The sequence below is a fragment of the Microcaecilia unicolor genome, chromosome 3, assembly GCF_901765095.1.
Source record: "Microcaecilia unicolor chromosome 3, aMicUni1.1, whole genome shotgun sequence".
NCBI classification, from domain to species: Eukaryota; Metazoa; Chordata; class Amphibia; order Gymnophiona; family Siphonopidae; genus Microcaecilia; species Microcaecilia unicolor.
Genome location: NC_044033.1, coordinates 345,067,789 through 345,085,741, shown reverse-complemented (window position 1 = coordinate 345,085,741; position 17,953 = coordinate 345,067,789). Strand labels below are relative to the sequence as shown.

At 41.6% G+C, this 17,953-nt stretch overlaps 1 protein-coding gene across 1 annotated transcript in view; it reads right to left on the bottom strand.

The window, feature by feature from the left end:
• The window catches only part of SYNE1 (spectrin repeat containing nuclear envelope protein 1), a 982,166-nt gene that overhangs the window by 768,677 nt on the left and 195,536 nt on the right, over positions 1-17,953 (bottom strand). The window contains 3 exon segments of the mRNA XM_030198470.1: positions 562-764; positions 5,905-6,001; positions 11,494-11,662. Coding sequence (XP_030054330.1) covers positions 562-764; positions 5,905-6,001; positions 11,494-11,662 — 469 coding nt within the window.

Genomic DNA, 17,953 nt, shown 5'->3' with positions numbered 1-17,953 from the left:
AAGTATGAAAGTGCAACTCCGTTGCTTCACATGATGCACTGGCTTCCAATTAGGGCACGATTAATGTTTAAAACATGCATTATAATTAAGATACTGTTTTGGAATGGCACCAGGCTATATGCAGGATCTAATCGAGCTATCAGCTAGAAATTCAGGATTAGGATGTAGAGATTATTTGCTTCTCCATCTCTGCAGCTGTAAAAATGTGGTCTATAAGTTTATTCATATGGCAGGTTATAGCTATCAGGGGTCGAAACAGTGGAATTCTATTCCTAAGGAAACAAACGGTTTTAGTGATTTTCTGCAATTCCGTAAAGGTTTAAAATGTATCTTTTTAGGACATTTTTCAGCTAAATATGTTCTGTAATTATTGTAAATTGTAATTCATACTGTAATTGTAAGCCACATTGAACTGAAACTAGCTTTTAGTTAATGTGGGATATAAAAATGATTAAATGAAATCTAACATAACTCAGAGAACGAACACAGTACAAATATTTTCTAGCTGAAGCGGACTACCACCAGACCAAGAATGAATAGAGACATGCCTGTTTTCTTTACCTTTTTGGCATGTTCAGACTGATTTAGCATTCTTTCTGCATCCTCCAGCCAGGCCTGCAGGCTGCCCACTGTACTGCTATATCTATCCCAATTTGCGATAACCTCTTCCAACATGCTCCTCACGCTTCTCACTTCTACAGAGAGATTCTTCCACTGCACAGCAGTGTCATTCAGAAATTTTGTCATATTTTCAGTTTCCTCCACTGTAAAGATAGAAGCAAAAGTGGACAATTTAAGTAGTTTCATAAGTCGTCCTCAGCAACAAGTTCAAAGCCTCCCATTTTTAGTCTCCATTTAATGAAAACATGTCTTTTCTACTTTTGGTTGCGTACCATGAATAGAAACACAAAACCATTCTCACGTTCATATAGTCAGATTAAGTAACACTGAAAGCCCCCTTCTTTCATCTACACAATCACAACTTTTAGAACATTGTTTCTTGTGTCTAGCTGACCAACAGAAGGAAATACGCAGCTTTCACCAAATAGTAAGTGTCAAAGAAAGAGATGGCTTGAAAAAATATATCTACAGATATCTATGACATATTCATATGAACACTTCAAATACTTTCTACATTTATGAAAACAATTTTTCACATATCCATCTTTTGTTTTCTCAAATACACAGTGCATATTCACCGCAGGATGGATCTGAAGGGTTGTATAGAAAGTGTCTATTTCACACTCATACTGAAGGTGTGTGTGAGCTCTATATTGTGGAATACATGGAGGAATATATTATAGACAAGATTGAAAATCATCAGATGTTTTGAATTTGTCTGTATGAGCCTCCTCGTCATTGATGTGACCCCTGACGCAGGTGCGGTAGCACCGAAACATGGCCCATGTCGGGTCTCTCTTCAATCAAAATTCATTATTAAAAGGATTTTAAATACAAGAACTGTGTCCCTTTTGTTTTTAAAGGCCCTTTGTGCTGTTTTTTTTTTTTTGCTCGTATTCTTCACCAGCATCATAATTTTAAGGCTTGAATTTTCTTCCTGTCTTGCTTCTTCACTGTCCAACTTTTGCATCCATATGACTATATTGAAAATATCATAGCTTGGACAAGTTGAGTCTTTGTCCGCAAAGATATATCTCTGCACTTGAAGATTTTGTTTGGTACTTCATAGCTGTTCGGTCAAGAGCAATATGTTGGTTTTCTTGACTGCTTGCTGTTCCATTATTGATTATGGCTCCACTCAGGCCAAAGTTAGAGGCATGAACAAGCTGGACTCAGTGATGATGTATTGTATTTAGTAGAGTTACCTCATATTATAAATTCTTTATCACATGAGGTAATATACACGATCAGCATTTTTCCCCTCCTTCATAGCACACAACACACTTACCTATGCTTCATCACTGATACCCACTGAGTTATACCCAGCAAATATGCAACTGGTGTACAGGACCTAACAACACACAAAGAATAAAATATGTATATACCAAAAACAAACAAAAACTAAACCATCAGCTTCTCTAGAGGATGGTAGTGGATGCAGGTGGGTTGCCAGTGAATTTACTGCAGCTGCTAGAGCTGGGGAACCTATTTTCCTCTTCCTTTGTCCACAGCAGAAAGATGGAAAGTATCTATATGCTTGACTTATTGAAGATGCTCATATATGCTAATAAGTAAGAGAACGTCCCATTAAATGACCCAGTTTGAGAAGGAATAACCTTAAATCATTTAAAGGATGATTTTAAAAAGCATTTCCACAAACAAAAAAAGTGCTATTTGCATGAAAATGGGCTTTCATAAAATTACTACCAGTCTGATCTGCAGGTACACATACATGTGTACAGTCTGCATATTCATAGGCTTAAAAAAATGAATGGAGGCATCCTCAGGGGCGAGGCTGGAGACGGGGGTTTCTTTTATGCACATATTTTTAAAAATTCTCCCATATATGCATAAACTGACTCAGAAACTTTGTGAGTGATAAAGAACATGTATAAATGTAAATTTCCTGAGGTAATTTTCAAAGTGGAAATACGCTCATACAGCGCATTGTAGAAATCTTCACACCCCTCTGCTTGAGGTCATGGCTGCCATTTTGAATCTGGAGACGGCACAGACAGCAACAAGTGGGGATTGCTGCTGCCTGCCCTACCCTAGTCCAGGTGCTCAGGAGGAGGGCTTGTAGGAGAAGGGGTGGATGCTCTGGGTGAGAGGTTTGGGGGGGCAGGGGCAGTAGACAAGTCACACAGGGCACATTTTTGGCTTGCTATTGCCCTGAATATAACAATGAATCTTGATGCAAACACTCTCACCTAATTTTTATTCATGTTTTAGAATAAGGGATGAAAAAGACCTCATACGACTGCGGCAAACAACATAAGGAAAGGGATCACTGAATCAGCGAATCCACTTGCAAACAGTTAAAAATAGTAATCATAGGTCAAAAAAACCTCCTTTTACCTTAATGTGCAATCCAAAATGAAATGTGTTATCAAAAATGAAAAAGTGACTAATATTCCACAAAATTTCACAGATGTGCCCAGGGATGTGCTGGTAAATGTTTAACAACAGTCTCTCTCTCCGGGCATAGCTGGCCCTGAAATTTGGGGTGGGGGGAATACATGCCTCTCTCTCCCCTCCCTTATGCGGGCATGCTAGGCATACCTTTGCCGAGCCCCACCAGCCAATAAATGGACTGCCACCATTCTCTGCTGCTTGTTTCTGGCTCTGAGCAGCATGATGGAAGCTTCTTGTGCTTGCATGAAAAGTCCCAACCTGATGCTCAGAGTCAGAAACAAGGAGCAGGGAGCAGCAGCAGTCTATTTACTTGGCTTGTGGGGCCAACATCACTGCCAGCAAAGTAAAAGAGAATTCAGGAAGGGGCCCAAGCCCACATTTTGGGAGTCAGTTGTTAAAGTAGCCATGGGGAGGCCTTCTTTAACAACCGGCTCCCAAAATTCTTAAAAACTTAACAAATGGCTCTCGTGAGCCCATGAGAGCCCGCTCTAGCACAACTCTGCGTGTGCCATATAACTAAAGTCACTGTAAACAGACACTTAACTTTGTGATAATCATTCCCAATAGATGGCCAGAAAAAATGAACAGCAGTGTGGTCCCGACGAACTCGTTTCGATTCCAGTTTCTTCTACAGACCTCACTGTGTCACAAATTAGCGGGTAGTTTCTCAACTATGAGACAGCCCAACTGTGAGCCAGCTTCCTCTGAACTGACCGTGTGGCAAGTCAAACTTACTGCATGGCCATTTCTTTTTTCGGGCTTTTTACAAACTACAGTAAAAGGGACTCTGGCACGTGGCAAAAACAGCCGCCGTCACTAGGGCAGAGCCCCTTTTACCGTGGCTTAGTAAAAGGGCCCCTAATACACAACTATTCTTTCAATACTGTAAGAGCAGATGCAAGAACTGGTAAAAATAGAGATTGGTGCACTACACCAGTATTTCCCAAGTTGGTCCTGGAGTACCTCCTTGCCAAGAAAGCACAAAGGCAGACAGTCTGCAAACTCCAAGATGGAAAACAAAAAAAGCAGATCGTGTCGGGCTGTCTATATTTACATGAGTATTGATATACTGTTTAAATAAATTACATTTTACTTTTACACGATCTGCTTTTTTTGTTTTCCACCTTCGTACCTCCTTGCCAGCCAGGTTTTCAGGATATCCACAATAAATATTCATGAACTGATTTGCATGCCCAAGTCCAGGACCAACTTGGGAAATGCTGCACTACATCAACGACAGCTAAAAAAAAAAAAAAAAGGCGCACTAAAAAAAATGACCAAAAATTAAAAACAGTCCATGCAAATCACAATCAATATTGATATAACCCAATATGGCCATGTTTCACCAGGAATGGCTACATCAGGGTTAAACAAGATTCTTCTCTGGTTGTCTCTGCTGAGCTTGTTTGGCAGAGATGATGAGCTAATAAATTGCTTTGATGTGGCTAAAAGTGATTTCCTTGGAACATATCATGAAAGTCTTTCAGAGGTCTTTTGCATGGTATTTTGATTCAAAGGCAAGAGAATAAATTTTGTGGTAAGAAGAGGTTCAAAATGGTTGAACAAGTTCCTATCCAAAAGTCATTATTAAGATGGACTTGGGAAAATCTACTGCTTATTCCTGGGATAAGCAGCATGAAATGTATTTTATTCTTTGGGGACCCTGCCAGGTACTTATGACATGAATTGGCCACTGTTGGAAACAGGATACTGGGTTTAATGGACCTTCGTTCTGTTCCAGTAAGCCGATGCTTATGTACTTAGGAATCCTGTATACCCCTGATGCAGCCATTCCTCACAAAACATAAAAATTGCCGGGTTTTGTAAATATTGATTATTAAACAAATTATTTAGATGGACTTTTTTTAAGTTTTTAGATATTGTTTATGTCTGCATCAAATTCACTTAGCTTATTTATTTATTTATTTATTGCACTTGTATCCCACATTTTCCCACCTATTTGCAGGCTCAATGTGGCTTACAGAGTTTTGTTATGACATAGTCATTCCAGGCTTCCAAGCTCTCAATTTGCTGGAAACATTGATGTATTCCGAGAGTTCTTTCTTAATTTAAGTTAATTTGAGGCTTCCATTTGGCCTGTCATGGTTAGTCAGGCTCCTCAGGCAGGCTACTGGAATCCACAAGACTGCTTGAGTCAAAGTTTACATGAGACACCTCTCGGCTGTGAATATAGAAATCCAGCATGTGAAAAAAGCAAGCTCCTGTTCAAGGCTAGCCAAACAACATTTTACTGACAATAATATTTTACCTGAATCTAAGAAGAAGCTAGTATTGAAAGCATAATTCTGGAAATGTTTATAAGTCCCAAACATGGGTGTAGTTTGACTGTTTCATTTGGGGGGGGGGGGGGGGCAAAGGATGGGGTGGAGCATATTAGCATATTCATTTGCATATATATATATATGCAAATGATATGCTAATATGGAGGAAGGAAGGAAGGGAAAAAGAGAGTAGTAAAAGCAGTAGGCAGGGCAGGCTCGACTCCGTGCTTCATTTCCCTGCCCTCCCTGCATCCCGCCTTCCTCTGACGTCATTTCCTTTCGGGCGGGACACTGAGAGGGCAGGGAAACGAAGCACGGAGTCGAGCCTGCCCTGCCTGCTGCTTTTACTACTCACGCCAGTTCGCTGCTGTGACGAAGATGTTGTAAGTCGTATGGGGAGGCAATGCCCCCCTTGCCCCCCCCCCCAGTCTACGCCCATGGTCCCAAAGTTGGATAAATTGACTGCTAAGAGAGCAAAAAATTCACAAGAACAGGCTCGTCACTGTAGTTATGTTCTCAGGATAGAAAGTTCTTTTGATGCACATGAAATAGCTGGCAGGACCATAAGAGGTGAAGCTGTCTTTACCTGAGCCTTCAGCTTTCACATACAGCTCGGCCGCCTGTTTCAAAGACTGGCATGTGAACTCATATTGCTCAAAAAATCCATTGCCTTCAATACAAGACTGAAAACAGAAATTTAATGTAATTAATGCAGTGCAGTACGTATAACTTCCTCAATTTCATTGCATTCCCATTTCTTTCAGTGCTTTGTTTACTGATCTTTCTAACTTCTACATAAGTAAAAAAATGATAATGATTTCTCTTATACATGAGATAAAAGCCACAAGAAACAAAAAATGTGCATATCACAGAAAGACACAGAACTCAGCAACTAGCGATAAATATAATTAATTGGCTTTAACAAGCATTTTTGGGCACTAATTTGCATTTATGAACATAATTGACTTAGGACCCCATTCTATAAACTTAGGGCCCGTTATTCAAAATGATTTCGCCGGCCGCTGACCAGTTACAGCTTGGTCGGAGCTTCCTGCTAATATTTAGTGCTTGCTGCTAATATTAACTGACTAACTGACTAGGAGTAGTCAGTGGAGGAGTGGGCTAGTGGTTGGAGAACCGGTCTTGCAATCCAGAGGTGGCCGGTTCAAATCCCACTGCTGCTCCTTGTGATCTTGGGCAAGTCACTTAACCCTCCATTGCCTCAGGTACAAACTTAGATTGTGAGCCCTCCTGGGACAGAGAAATATCCAGTGTACCTGAATGTAACTCACCTTGAGCTACTACTGAAAAAGGTGTGAGCAAAATCTAAGTAAATAAAAAAAATAACCCCCTCCCCCCCATTTACTAAGCCACGCTAGTGGCTGCTGATGCGGTAATGGTGTCGGCATTACCGCACCGACAGCCACTAGTGCAACTTTGTAAACAAGGTGTTAAGTGTCGCTGAATATTGCAGTTAGCACAGAACACAAAGTCAGCTAAGTTGAGGGTGTTGCAGGGGTGTTTTTGGCAGATGGACATTTTTGGGGGCCATTTTGAGACATCAATAGGCTTTGAAAATGAGCCCCGCCACGTATTTAATGCTGCCAACTACATATATTAACATCAAGTCTGTTTTAGACTGAAGCAGATTCTAAGCAAGTTTATCTCGAAGAGCGTTCTTTACTATTTTTGGAAGCATCAATTTTGTAAGAGCAGCCGAGTGTTCAGTAATGCCACAATGCCTTCTATCAACGAGAACAAAGAGTGCTCTCCGACATCTCTGTTCTATTGATGATGGCACAAAGTCAACACTCCCCAATGCAGGCAAGAGCCCTTCTTACAAGAAGCAAAACTGCAGTCTGTTTCAAGTTCAAATTTATTGTTCAGCAAAGAGGTTACTTTAACTTGGCTGGACAATCATTCATCTTGCATCTGAAGCGGAGTTTAATTAAATTAATTAAAAAACGCAAGTTCACGTCAATAGATGGTGAACATTTCCAAAAACAATTACATCATGGAAGTGAACTGCCTACAGATATCCATCAACCCCTTGTGGAATAAATGATACAAATCTCTAGAGTTTCTTTTGGCTTTCCCCACAAAATGGAAACTGAACTCATATGGAACGAGCAATAACATACGTTGAATGTACTTGGAAAGACCTTGTATTCTGTTAGTCTGGCTGCACCTGTACATACTTCCAACGGTAAGCAGGAACAGGTGAAACCCCCATCTTAATTTGGGTTAAGTTTTACTAACATAATGAATCGTTTTAAATATACTTTCACCAATTTAAATTATTAATATAGGGGTTGATATTCAAAGTGATTTAACAGGCCAGAAATGGCTCATGGCCAGTTAAATCACTTGTTTTGGGGCTGATGATTAGTGCCTAAAACAAAACTAGCTGTTTTTGAGGCATTCCAGGGGTGGAGGTGGTACTTGGTTACTTAAGTGCCAATAATCTGCAGTTAACTGGCCAAGTCAGTCCTATCTTTATGCGGTGCCTCATAGCCAGTTAAGTGCTGAATATTGCAGTTAATGGGCTAGGGTGGAGCCGGCTCCAGAAACCTGGAAATTCAATGCTGGAGCCCAGACATAGACTGGCATTGAATTTCTGGGCATAATGCCAAAGGTGGTCAGGAAAACGCTGAGCGCTGCTGGCTGAATATCGACCCCATATAGTTTTTCCTTTTATTATTCATGTGATGTTAATGTACTTAAAAGAATCCTGGTGCTAAAGATTTAAACTCCCATCCATGCACAAGGGTATGAATATGCCTGTGCGGTCTAGGTATAATCTCCTTATATCTTATTCAAAGTTGTAAAAAGGTTTCTCTCTCTATGCCTTCATTAGATCTGGGAGTAGTAACCAAATAGCTTCTCTAACACAGTACTAGGCTTCACCTATATGACCCTCTTCCCCCCTCCCCCCACCGAACAATGCCTCTGCCACAGGCAGAAGTTTGGAGGATTTTAAGGGACGTCACTAAGACAACAGGGGCTGGGATTGCCAGCTTGGTAGGTGGATTTGGGAAGGGCCAGCCCTAATTTGGAAAAACGCGATTCAAAAGCGCCAAACCCCTCCGAGAAAAACTGAACTGGCTCCCAATCAAAGAATGTATTGCTTTCAAAATCTGCACCCTGGTTCATAAAATTATCTACGGCGAAGCCCCGGGATACATGACAGACCTCATAGACCTACCAATCAGAAACCCAACAGGATCAACACGAACATACCTACATCTCCACTACCCAAGCTGCAAAGGACTCAAATACAAATCAACCTATGCATCCAGCTTTTCCTACATAAGCACACAACTATGGAACGCATTACCAAAAGCCGTGAAAATAACTTATGATCACCTAAACGTCCGGAAATCATTAAAACCTAACCTGTTCAAAAAGGCATACCCTACCGACCCAACTTAAATGCCTGTACCCTGCAACACAATGAAACCAAAGCTCATAATGGACATATAATAACTCTTCCTCTCTACGATTCCCTAATGTGTCTATACACACGAATCTTATTCTACTACAACATTACAGTATTTGTTCATACCGTAACTGGCGAACGCCTTTATGGTACTATGTAAGCCACATTGAGCCTGCAAATAGGTGGGAAAATGTGGGATACAAATGTAACAAATAAATAAAATAATGGACAGGGCCAGGAGTTAATAAAACAGGTTGTATTGAGAAAATTCTGGTCTCTTTGGTTGCCCACCCCTGCTGAGACCTAAGCACTGAGGGGGGAGTCCTGGACACACGAGTGAAGACTTCTAAATCATTCAGTAGATGAAACCCCTGCTAAAGTGCAGAGGGTGCCTGCGTGGAGTTCCTGTCTTGGGAACAAAAAGGAGTGCTTGGGGGAAAAATAGTTATCTTGCCAACCACCGTAAAACACAGCATCATACAACCTTGTAAATGTAATTAAATCTATGTAATCTCTAACAACTGTTGAATTTAAGTTACATTGAACTGAAACTCATTTCTGGATAATTGTGGGATACAAGAACGAATAAATAAATACATAAAATAAATAAAAGACACCCTGGGTAGGAGAAGTGGGAGAAGGGGAGCCTCACTTCTGGAGGGACATTCAATGGCTGTTCGGAAGGGAACTGTGCTGCTGATGTACAATGTTAATTTTGGCAATGAAAGGAGACTGTATCTGAAGCTGATCTGAAACTATTATATGCCCTGACTGTACATATCAACTTGCGTTTTGAACTGTTTTCAAGTTGCTGTTCAGTAAAAACCATTTTGAAATTTAATACAACTGGTGGTTGTTTTTTGCATGAGAATAAACTTCAGAGTGCCAGAGAAGTGTATCCTTCGGCCTACTGGGATTTGGCACAACCACTAATTGCACCCAGCTCGCTTGAAGTCACCCATCTGTTTTCTGACCCCTGGTCCTGGGTACCTGGCCCAGATAGGTTAGCCTGCGGCTCTGACAGAGGGGTAAGCTAGGGGTTACACCTACACCAGACTTACTCAGGGAATTCAAAATACCAACTAAGTTGTGCTCCAATGACAGAAAAATCCGAATAACCACCACATATCATTCAACTTCCCTCCGTCATAATGGCATAAATCAAGGCGACAGAACCCTCTCTTCTCGTGGCAAGACTCAATGGATACTTTGAGAGAGAAACGTTTTCGGACCCTTGAATAAGATAAACTGGTTAGATTATGGTCATACTGTGATAGCCACTAGTGTAAACAATTTTTCCATGTGCAATGATGGTGAATAAATAACTGACTGTTATTTACTGCTGGTGTGGAGTTTTTTGAGGACAGAGGGACTGAGGGTTTTGCGTGCTGAAAAAGGCTTACCATAGGATATGCTAATGTTCCCAGTGGTAATTTCTCTCTTTGTGTGCATATAAACTATTTTTTGAGTATTTTTTGAGTGAAGTGCCATGGGTGGAGAGTGGGCATGGAAGTGTGAACCAGCTGGCGCACTGGCATTACCAAGTAATAACTTGTTAACTCTGGGTTAATGCAGGAACATTTAGTGCCTCCTAAATCATTTACAGCTATTTAGCGTTGCCATGCACTAATGACAACATTAGCTTATGACCTGTAAGTAACAGAATAGAAAAATGCCTATTTTACTGCTGTGGGAAAAATTGACTTAGCACGCAGAAAAGTCCCACGTTAGGACTCACTATGCCCAGAATTTGTCGAGGCTTAGCAAAAGGGCCCCAGAGTATTTTTTTTTCCTTCAGATATTTTGCATTGATTTGGGATGTGTGATTCTACTGGACATGTTTGGAGTATTAATCCCTGATTATATGCAACCTTTAATTGATCTCCCCCTTTGCAATGCTCTCCCTGGTTCAAAAGATTATCTAACCCTCCACTATCCCGGTTGCAAAAATGTGATCTACAAGTCAATCAACATGTCAGCATTCCCTTACCTCTGTACCAGATGATGGAATTCCCTCCTAAAATGCATCAGATGGGAACCTAATTATTTAATATTCCAGAAATACCTTAAAGCCTCTCTGTTTAAGCAATTTCTCACAGATGAGCATAAGTAATTTAAACCCCTAATTGTACAATTATTCCAAATTCTCAATTCCATTCTAATTGTTTTTATTCATGGAGGACTATAAATTGTTACCTTTTAGCGTCTAGCATTTGTTTCAATATTACATATTGTACTACTCAATCCTCATTTACTTTATTATTACTACTTAATATATACTATCCTGCATCACTTTTTATACTGTTAATCACTATATTGAACCTGATCTATTGGGATAATGTGGGATATAAATAAATATTTCTAGTCTTACAATTGTTTAATCATCCTTTGACTAGAAATTCATTATTTGTTTGGTTTTCAATTTTTTTCCTATATATATATTTTGTATAATCTCATTTTGTCTTAAACAAGAATTCTTAATGAACAGGGCTCTGAGAGACTGAAAAGAGAGCAGCAAATGTTATTTGTACTTCAGTTCCTAATCAAAGTCCGCCACCGAGAGTGTACAAGTATCACATTCATTTACTGCAGTATTGGACTCCAGCTAGTTATAAATGATCCCAAAAAAGAGCAAACAGAAGCATTTCTATGAATGTTGTTAGGTATTACTCAGTCATCTGAGGCTAGTCATTTTACACTGGCAAATTTTAGGCTTTGTGTTAGCAAATAGCTTACAATGTAATTTTGAAGAAGCAGCTCCACCGATTCCCTTCTCCCATATTTAATAATCCAGGATTTGAGTTTGGATTCTGCCAGAACCAAGAAAGCTAGGAGACGGTACCTCAGTTCCATATACTCCAGTTTCATTAAATTGAGTGGAGAAGATGATGTCACAAAATTAAACCTGCAAAACAAATATCTCAGTTTTTCTTTTCTTCTTTGTTGCATACATTAATAGGAGACTTATTACAATCAGGCCCTCTGTTGCAACTACAGTACAGTCTCGATTATCCGACGTAAATGGGACTGACCTGCTGTTGGGTAAATGAAAAGTCGGATAATATGGAAAACACTGCATAAACCCCTCAAACATTGCATAAACAAAGGCCTAGAGTTCCTGATTTTCAAAAATTGCTCTGAAACAAAGATTTTTAATAGAAATAAATCTGATGACATCACCGCTGTCGGATATGCCGAATGGTCAGATTAGCGAAGGTCAGATAATCGAGACTGTACTGTAGTTCACTCATTTTTTGAGCAGCAGTGATTTTCAGGACATCCCTAGTAAATATGCATTCAGTAACTACCTTACTCTTTTTAATTTTTGTTACATTCCTTTATTGAAACCTTTAAACATTAACCTTTTAAACATTTTTTATACAGTATTGGCCTCACACTTCTTCCCATTCACACCATTCTTACCATTCACTCCATTATATCTTTCATACAACTACATGGGTCCTCTCAACCACAATACGTCTGATATATTTTGCTTTGCACATTCCCTATACCCATTTTCATAAAATTGTACCGTTATTCAAAATACATATAATGCACTATCTTTAGTAATTACAGAACTATTTTCTTAACAAATGCCCAACTTCTTTCAATTACTATGCATCACTATCCACTTATCTCATTGTAGTATTTCAGCAAATACAGTCCCCATGTAAATCTCCATATGTATTTCTTTGCTGCATTTGTATCCCACATTTCCCACCCAATTGCAACGTTCTTAATCCAATCCCCCCCCCCCCCAGTCCTCCGTTTTCTCGGTTCCGTTCTTCTCCCGAAGCCACAGGCAAATCTACTTCTCAAATTCACAACCACCTAAAGCGCCATCAAACCCTACACCCCTAGATGCGTCATCAGGGGTCTTAACGGCGTTATACTCCTTAGCGGTGTCATTGCTCCTGCCATTGGTTGGAAGCCTGTCTGGGTAATGCGGCTAAAAGTATTATTTAAAATATGAGTTAAAACTCCTGATGATGCATCTAGCGAAACACAGTCTTGTAGGGTTTGACGGTGCGTTAAGTAGTTGTGAATTTGAGAAGCAGATTTGCCTGTGACTTCAATATTGTATAAAATGTTTTTATAAGGTTAATGTTTAAAGATTTCAATAAAGGAATGTAACAAAAATTAAAAAGAGTAAGGAAGCTACTGGATTAATATTAATTTACACTGTAACTAGATTGAAATAGTGATACTCAGAGAGTGATTTGTAGTAAACATGCCTGATATAGTTGCATAAAATTGAGGGTGTGCACCCCTACTTTTGAGGGTGAAGGTAACCTGCAGTAAAGGAGCGAGAGAGCCTCTCTCAGCTGCATTCACTGATGCTCCTCTAGATCCTGAAACAGGTCAGGTTTTCAAGCTATCCTCCTTGCCTCACTCACCAGAATTCCTTAAGTTTGTATTTTTACCCACCTGTTTGTACACACTCTCGGGGAAATTCTCACCCCACTGAGCACTTGAAATTTATCTCCTATTCCTCACAGGAAAGACTGTTAGCAAAAATACATTCCGCCTGATATTTAAAACCATTTAACTGGCCAGGAATGGCTCCTGACCAGTTAAATGGCACTTAGCTGGCAGGCACTATTCAGCAGGAGATAGCCAGTATTCTCCTGCTGAATACGCACAATAAATACACTTCTACATATATACACACACACACGCACGCATACAAACTGCCCCGACACATATTGCCAACAAGTACAAACCTCACTCTCACACACACTGCCAACATGCACACATTTTTTTCTGTATTTTGTTTCGCATATTCATGTTAATTTAAGCATCAAGGACATAAACTTGAATGAAAATGGAGAAAATCTCACCTAGATGAAGACAGGCTCAACTGTAAAAAACATGGCAAATGTATCAACAAGCCTTAACAGCAGCCAAAAAATAATATTTATCTCAACACATTGAACAAGCTTCAAATTCAACCAAGCAGCTATTTAAAACAGTAAACAGCCTACTGCAAACCCCACAACCCCAGTCACAACTAACCAGCAATGATTTTGCCACATACTTTGCCAACAAAATTAAAGGTCTCCATTAGGACCTACAGACAGTCCCATCAAAGCTCCCACCAGCTAATGAGGAGAACACTTTCTCTCTCCCACCATGCATAGCCATCTGGGACTCATTCAACCAGGTCACAGAGGAAGGATTGAAAAAATCCTGAACGGTGGTCTACAGCCAACAACCTGCCTCTTGAACCCTGCCCAGCAAAGAGAGTGTATATAGCAAGTACATTGAAGAGGCCACTAAAATGGTTAATTCCACCCTTGTGAAAGGGCAGTTGCCAACAACACTACAAAGAGCTGTGGTGCACCCCCTACTCTAAAAGAGCTCCCTTGACCAGGACAAGCTCAAAAACTACCAAGCAATCTCTAACATTTCATTCCTGACAAAACTTATAGGACAGACAGTCTGCACTCAACTCAACAATTGGCAAATTGAAAATAACTGGCTAGACCCATGTCAATCTGGCTTTACACCTGGGTATGGAACAAGGGGTGTAGATAGGTGGGGCCACAGGGGCATGGGCCCCGCAGATTTAGCCCTGGCCCCCCTGCTTTCACCGCCCCCCCCCCCCGCCACCGACCCTCCCCTGCCACATTCGAGCACCCTCCCACCACCGTCAGGTACCTTTGCTAGTGGGGGTCCCCAACCCCCGCCAGCCAAATTCCTCTTCAGCACCGGTCTCCAGCACATTGTTGATCTGGATTCTATTTCTGTGAGTCCTGACGTCCTGCACATAGGAATGTGCAGCATATCAGGACTCACAGAAACAGAATCCAGATCAGCGAATGCGCCGGACTCAGAGACCGGCGCTGAAGGGGACTTTGGCTGGCGGGGGTTGGGGACCCCCACCAGCAAAGGTACTTGGCGGTGGCGGGGGAGGGTTGGCGGCGGCGGAAGGGGGGGATCGAAAGGGACGGGGAGGGTCGGCATCGCCGTGGAGGGTCAAAAGTGGCGGGGGGGTTGGTGGCTCCGGGGGGGGGGGGGCTAAAATGTGCCCCCTCACCTATGGAACAGAGACAGTTCCTGGGCCCCTTCTTGAGGACCACTACAGAAACCATGACAGGAGATTTGCCATGATACTAGTGTTGCTGGATTTCTGAGCAGCCTGTAAGTATGACAGTATGATTCACTAATAGTATGACAGTATGATCCACAGTATCAGTGGATCATACTGTCATACTTACAGGACTGGCAGAAACCGGTATCATTGGCACAGTATTCACATGGTTCAAATCATATTTTGTCAATAACCAGTTCTCTTCAGCAACAGCCCATTATTGCTCTAGGCACTGAACTGTGGGGTGCCACACGGATCCAATCTATCTCTCATTTTATTTAATATCTACCTCAAGCCTCTGGCTTAGCTACTTTGATCAATGGACATAAAATTCTATATCTATGCTGATGATGTGCAACTGCTTATACCCACTGAACCAGATCTACCTACAGCTTTGAGTAAACTGCCTGCCTGCCTAACTGCAACTCAAAAATGAACAAAAAAAAAATCTGCCTAAATCCATGCAAAACAGAGATTCTTTGGGAGCCTAACACAAGTGGAGAAATACCTGATTTCAAAATACCTTTTGAAAAGTATGAACTCCCAATAAAGTCATAGGCCAGGAATCTTGGGATACTGCTACACTCATCACTCACTCGGATCCCACAAATTCAAACAACCTTTAAAAACTGTCTCTATCACCTGTGGCAGCTCCAAAATCTCTCCCTATATAATAGAAAGATGAGTCTGACCACAGTGGTCCATGCTATGATAAAGTCAAGACTGGACTACTATAATGTCCTATACACTGGTCAAACCAAAAAGAGTTTGCACCAGCTCCAACTAACTCAGAATGCTGCAGTATGACTAATAAAAGCCTGCAAGCGGCGTGACCACATCACACCCTTCCTGCAAAAACTACAATGGCCACTAGTACCTTTCAGGACTAAATGTAAAACATTATGTTTGATTTTCAAGGTCCTCAGACCGGAGGGAAAGGTACAGTTTAGGGGTCAAAGAAGTTTGTGCATGAAATAGGAGCGGGACATGGATGTGATCGTATGTGATCATCTTAAGGTGGCCAAAGAGGCAGAAAAGGTGACAGTGAAAGCTAGAAGGATGCTTGGGTGCACAGCAAGAGGAATGGCCAGTAGGAAAAAGGAAGTGTTGATGCCTCTGTATAAGACTCTGGTGAGACCTCATTTAGAATACTGTGTACAATTCCACAGACCGCACCTTCAAAAAGATATAAACAGGATGGAATTGGTACAGAAGGAAGCTATTAAAATGGTCAGTGGTCTTAGTTATAAAATGTATAAGGACAGACTTAAAGATCTCAATATGTATACATTGGAAGAAAGGTAGGAGAGGGGAGATAGGTGAGTTTCTTTCAATTCAAAGGAAACTGTAGAATGAGAGTGCATAGGATGAATGGAAAGGGGACAGACTCAGAAGTAATCTGAAAAAATACTTCTTCATGGAAAGAGTGGTGAATTCATGGAATGGCCTCCCAGTGGAAATGGTGGTGGTGGATATTCAAGAAAGCTTGGGACAGGTACATGGGAGAGGAAGTGATAGTACATGGCATGGATAGGCAGATTGGATAGGCCATATCATCTTTACCTGTCTTCATTTTTCTCTGTTTCTATGTTAAAGAACTTAAAATGAGTATGATAGCCCTCTACACACCTTTGAGATCTCTAAGATCCTCTTAAGGAGCATAACTATCTATACTTTCATTGAAAGAATTTGTACAATGTGATACCCATCAGCAAGCCTTCTCAGGAGCAGCCTCCACACTCTGGAATTCAATCCCATAGCAGCTTCATCTAACTCAAGACTACCTCTGCTTCAAAAAGCAGATGAAAGCCTCACTCTTTTTCCAAGCCTTTAATATGTGATGATTGACTATGCACTCACGTCATACCTCATATCTTGTTCAACTGTACATAGAACTTGCCTTGAGTAGCCACCCATTTACCTATCCAAACTGATTCTGTATTACCCATCTTGTCCCCATCTATATATCTGCATTTGGCCCCTCAGCTACGTGGAGGGGCATAATCGAATGGGGACGACCGTCTCTAAGGGCGCCCATCTCTAAGGATGGTGCCGTGAAGGGGCGGGGAAACCTGTATTATCAAAACAAGATGGGCGTCCATCTTTCGTTTCGATAATACGGTCAGGACACCCAAATCTCAACATTTAGGTCGACCTTAGAGATGGTCGACCTAAATGTTGAGATCGCCGACCTTAGAGATGGGCAACCTCGGTTTTCGCCGATAATGGAAACCGAGGATGCCCATCTCAAAAATGACCAAATTCAAGGCATTTGGTCATGGGAGGAGCCAGCATTCGTAGTGCATTGGTCCCCCTCACATGCCAGGACACCAACCGGGCACCCTAGGGGGAACTGAAATGGACTTCAGAAATTGCTCCCAAGTCCATAGCTCCCTTCCCTTGTGTGCTGAGCCCCCCAAAAAACCCCAAAACCCACTCCCCACAACTGTACACCACTACCATAGCCCTTATGGGTGAAGGGGGACACCTACATGTGGGTACAGTGGGTTTGGGGGGGGGGGTTGGAGGGCTATACATTTACCACCACAAGTGTAAGAGGTAGGGGGTGGATGGGCCTGAGTCTGCCTGCCAGAAGTGCACTGCACCCACTAAAAACTGCTCCAGGGACCTGCATACTGCTGTGATGGAGCTGGGTATGACATTTGAGGCTGGCATAGAGGCTGGAAAAAAATGTTTTTTAATTTTTTTGTTTTTGGTGGGAGGGGGTTGGTGACCACTGGGGGAGTAAGGGGAGGTTATCCCCAATTCCCTCCAGTGGTTATCTGGTCAGTTCAGGCACCTTTTTGAGGCTTGGTCGTGAAAAAAAATGGACCAAGTAAAGTCAGCCAAATGCTCATCAGGGACACCCTTCTTTTTTCCATTATCGGCCAAGAACACCCATCTCTTAATTACGCCCCAGTCCTGCCTTCAGTACGGTGCCGACAGGCCCGTGAACTTTAGTCGTCCCCACAACGGAAAGTAGTTGAGGACGCCCAAAATCGGCTTTCGATTATGCCGATTTGGGCGACCCTGAGAGAAGGACTGCCATCTCCCGATTTGTGTCGAAAGATGGGCGCCCTTCTCTTTCAAAAATTCACCTGA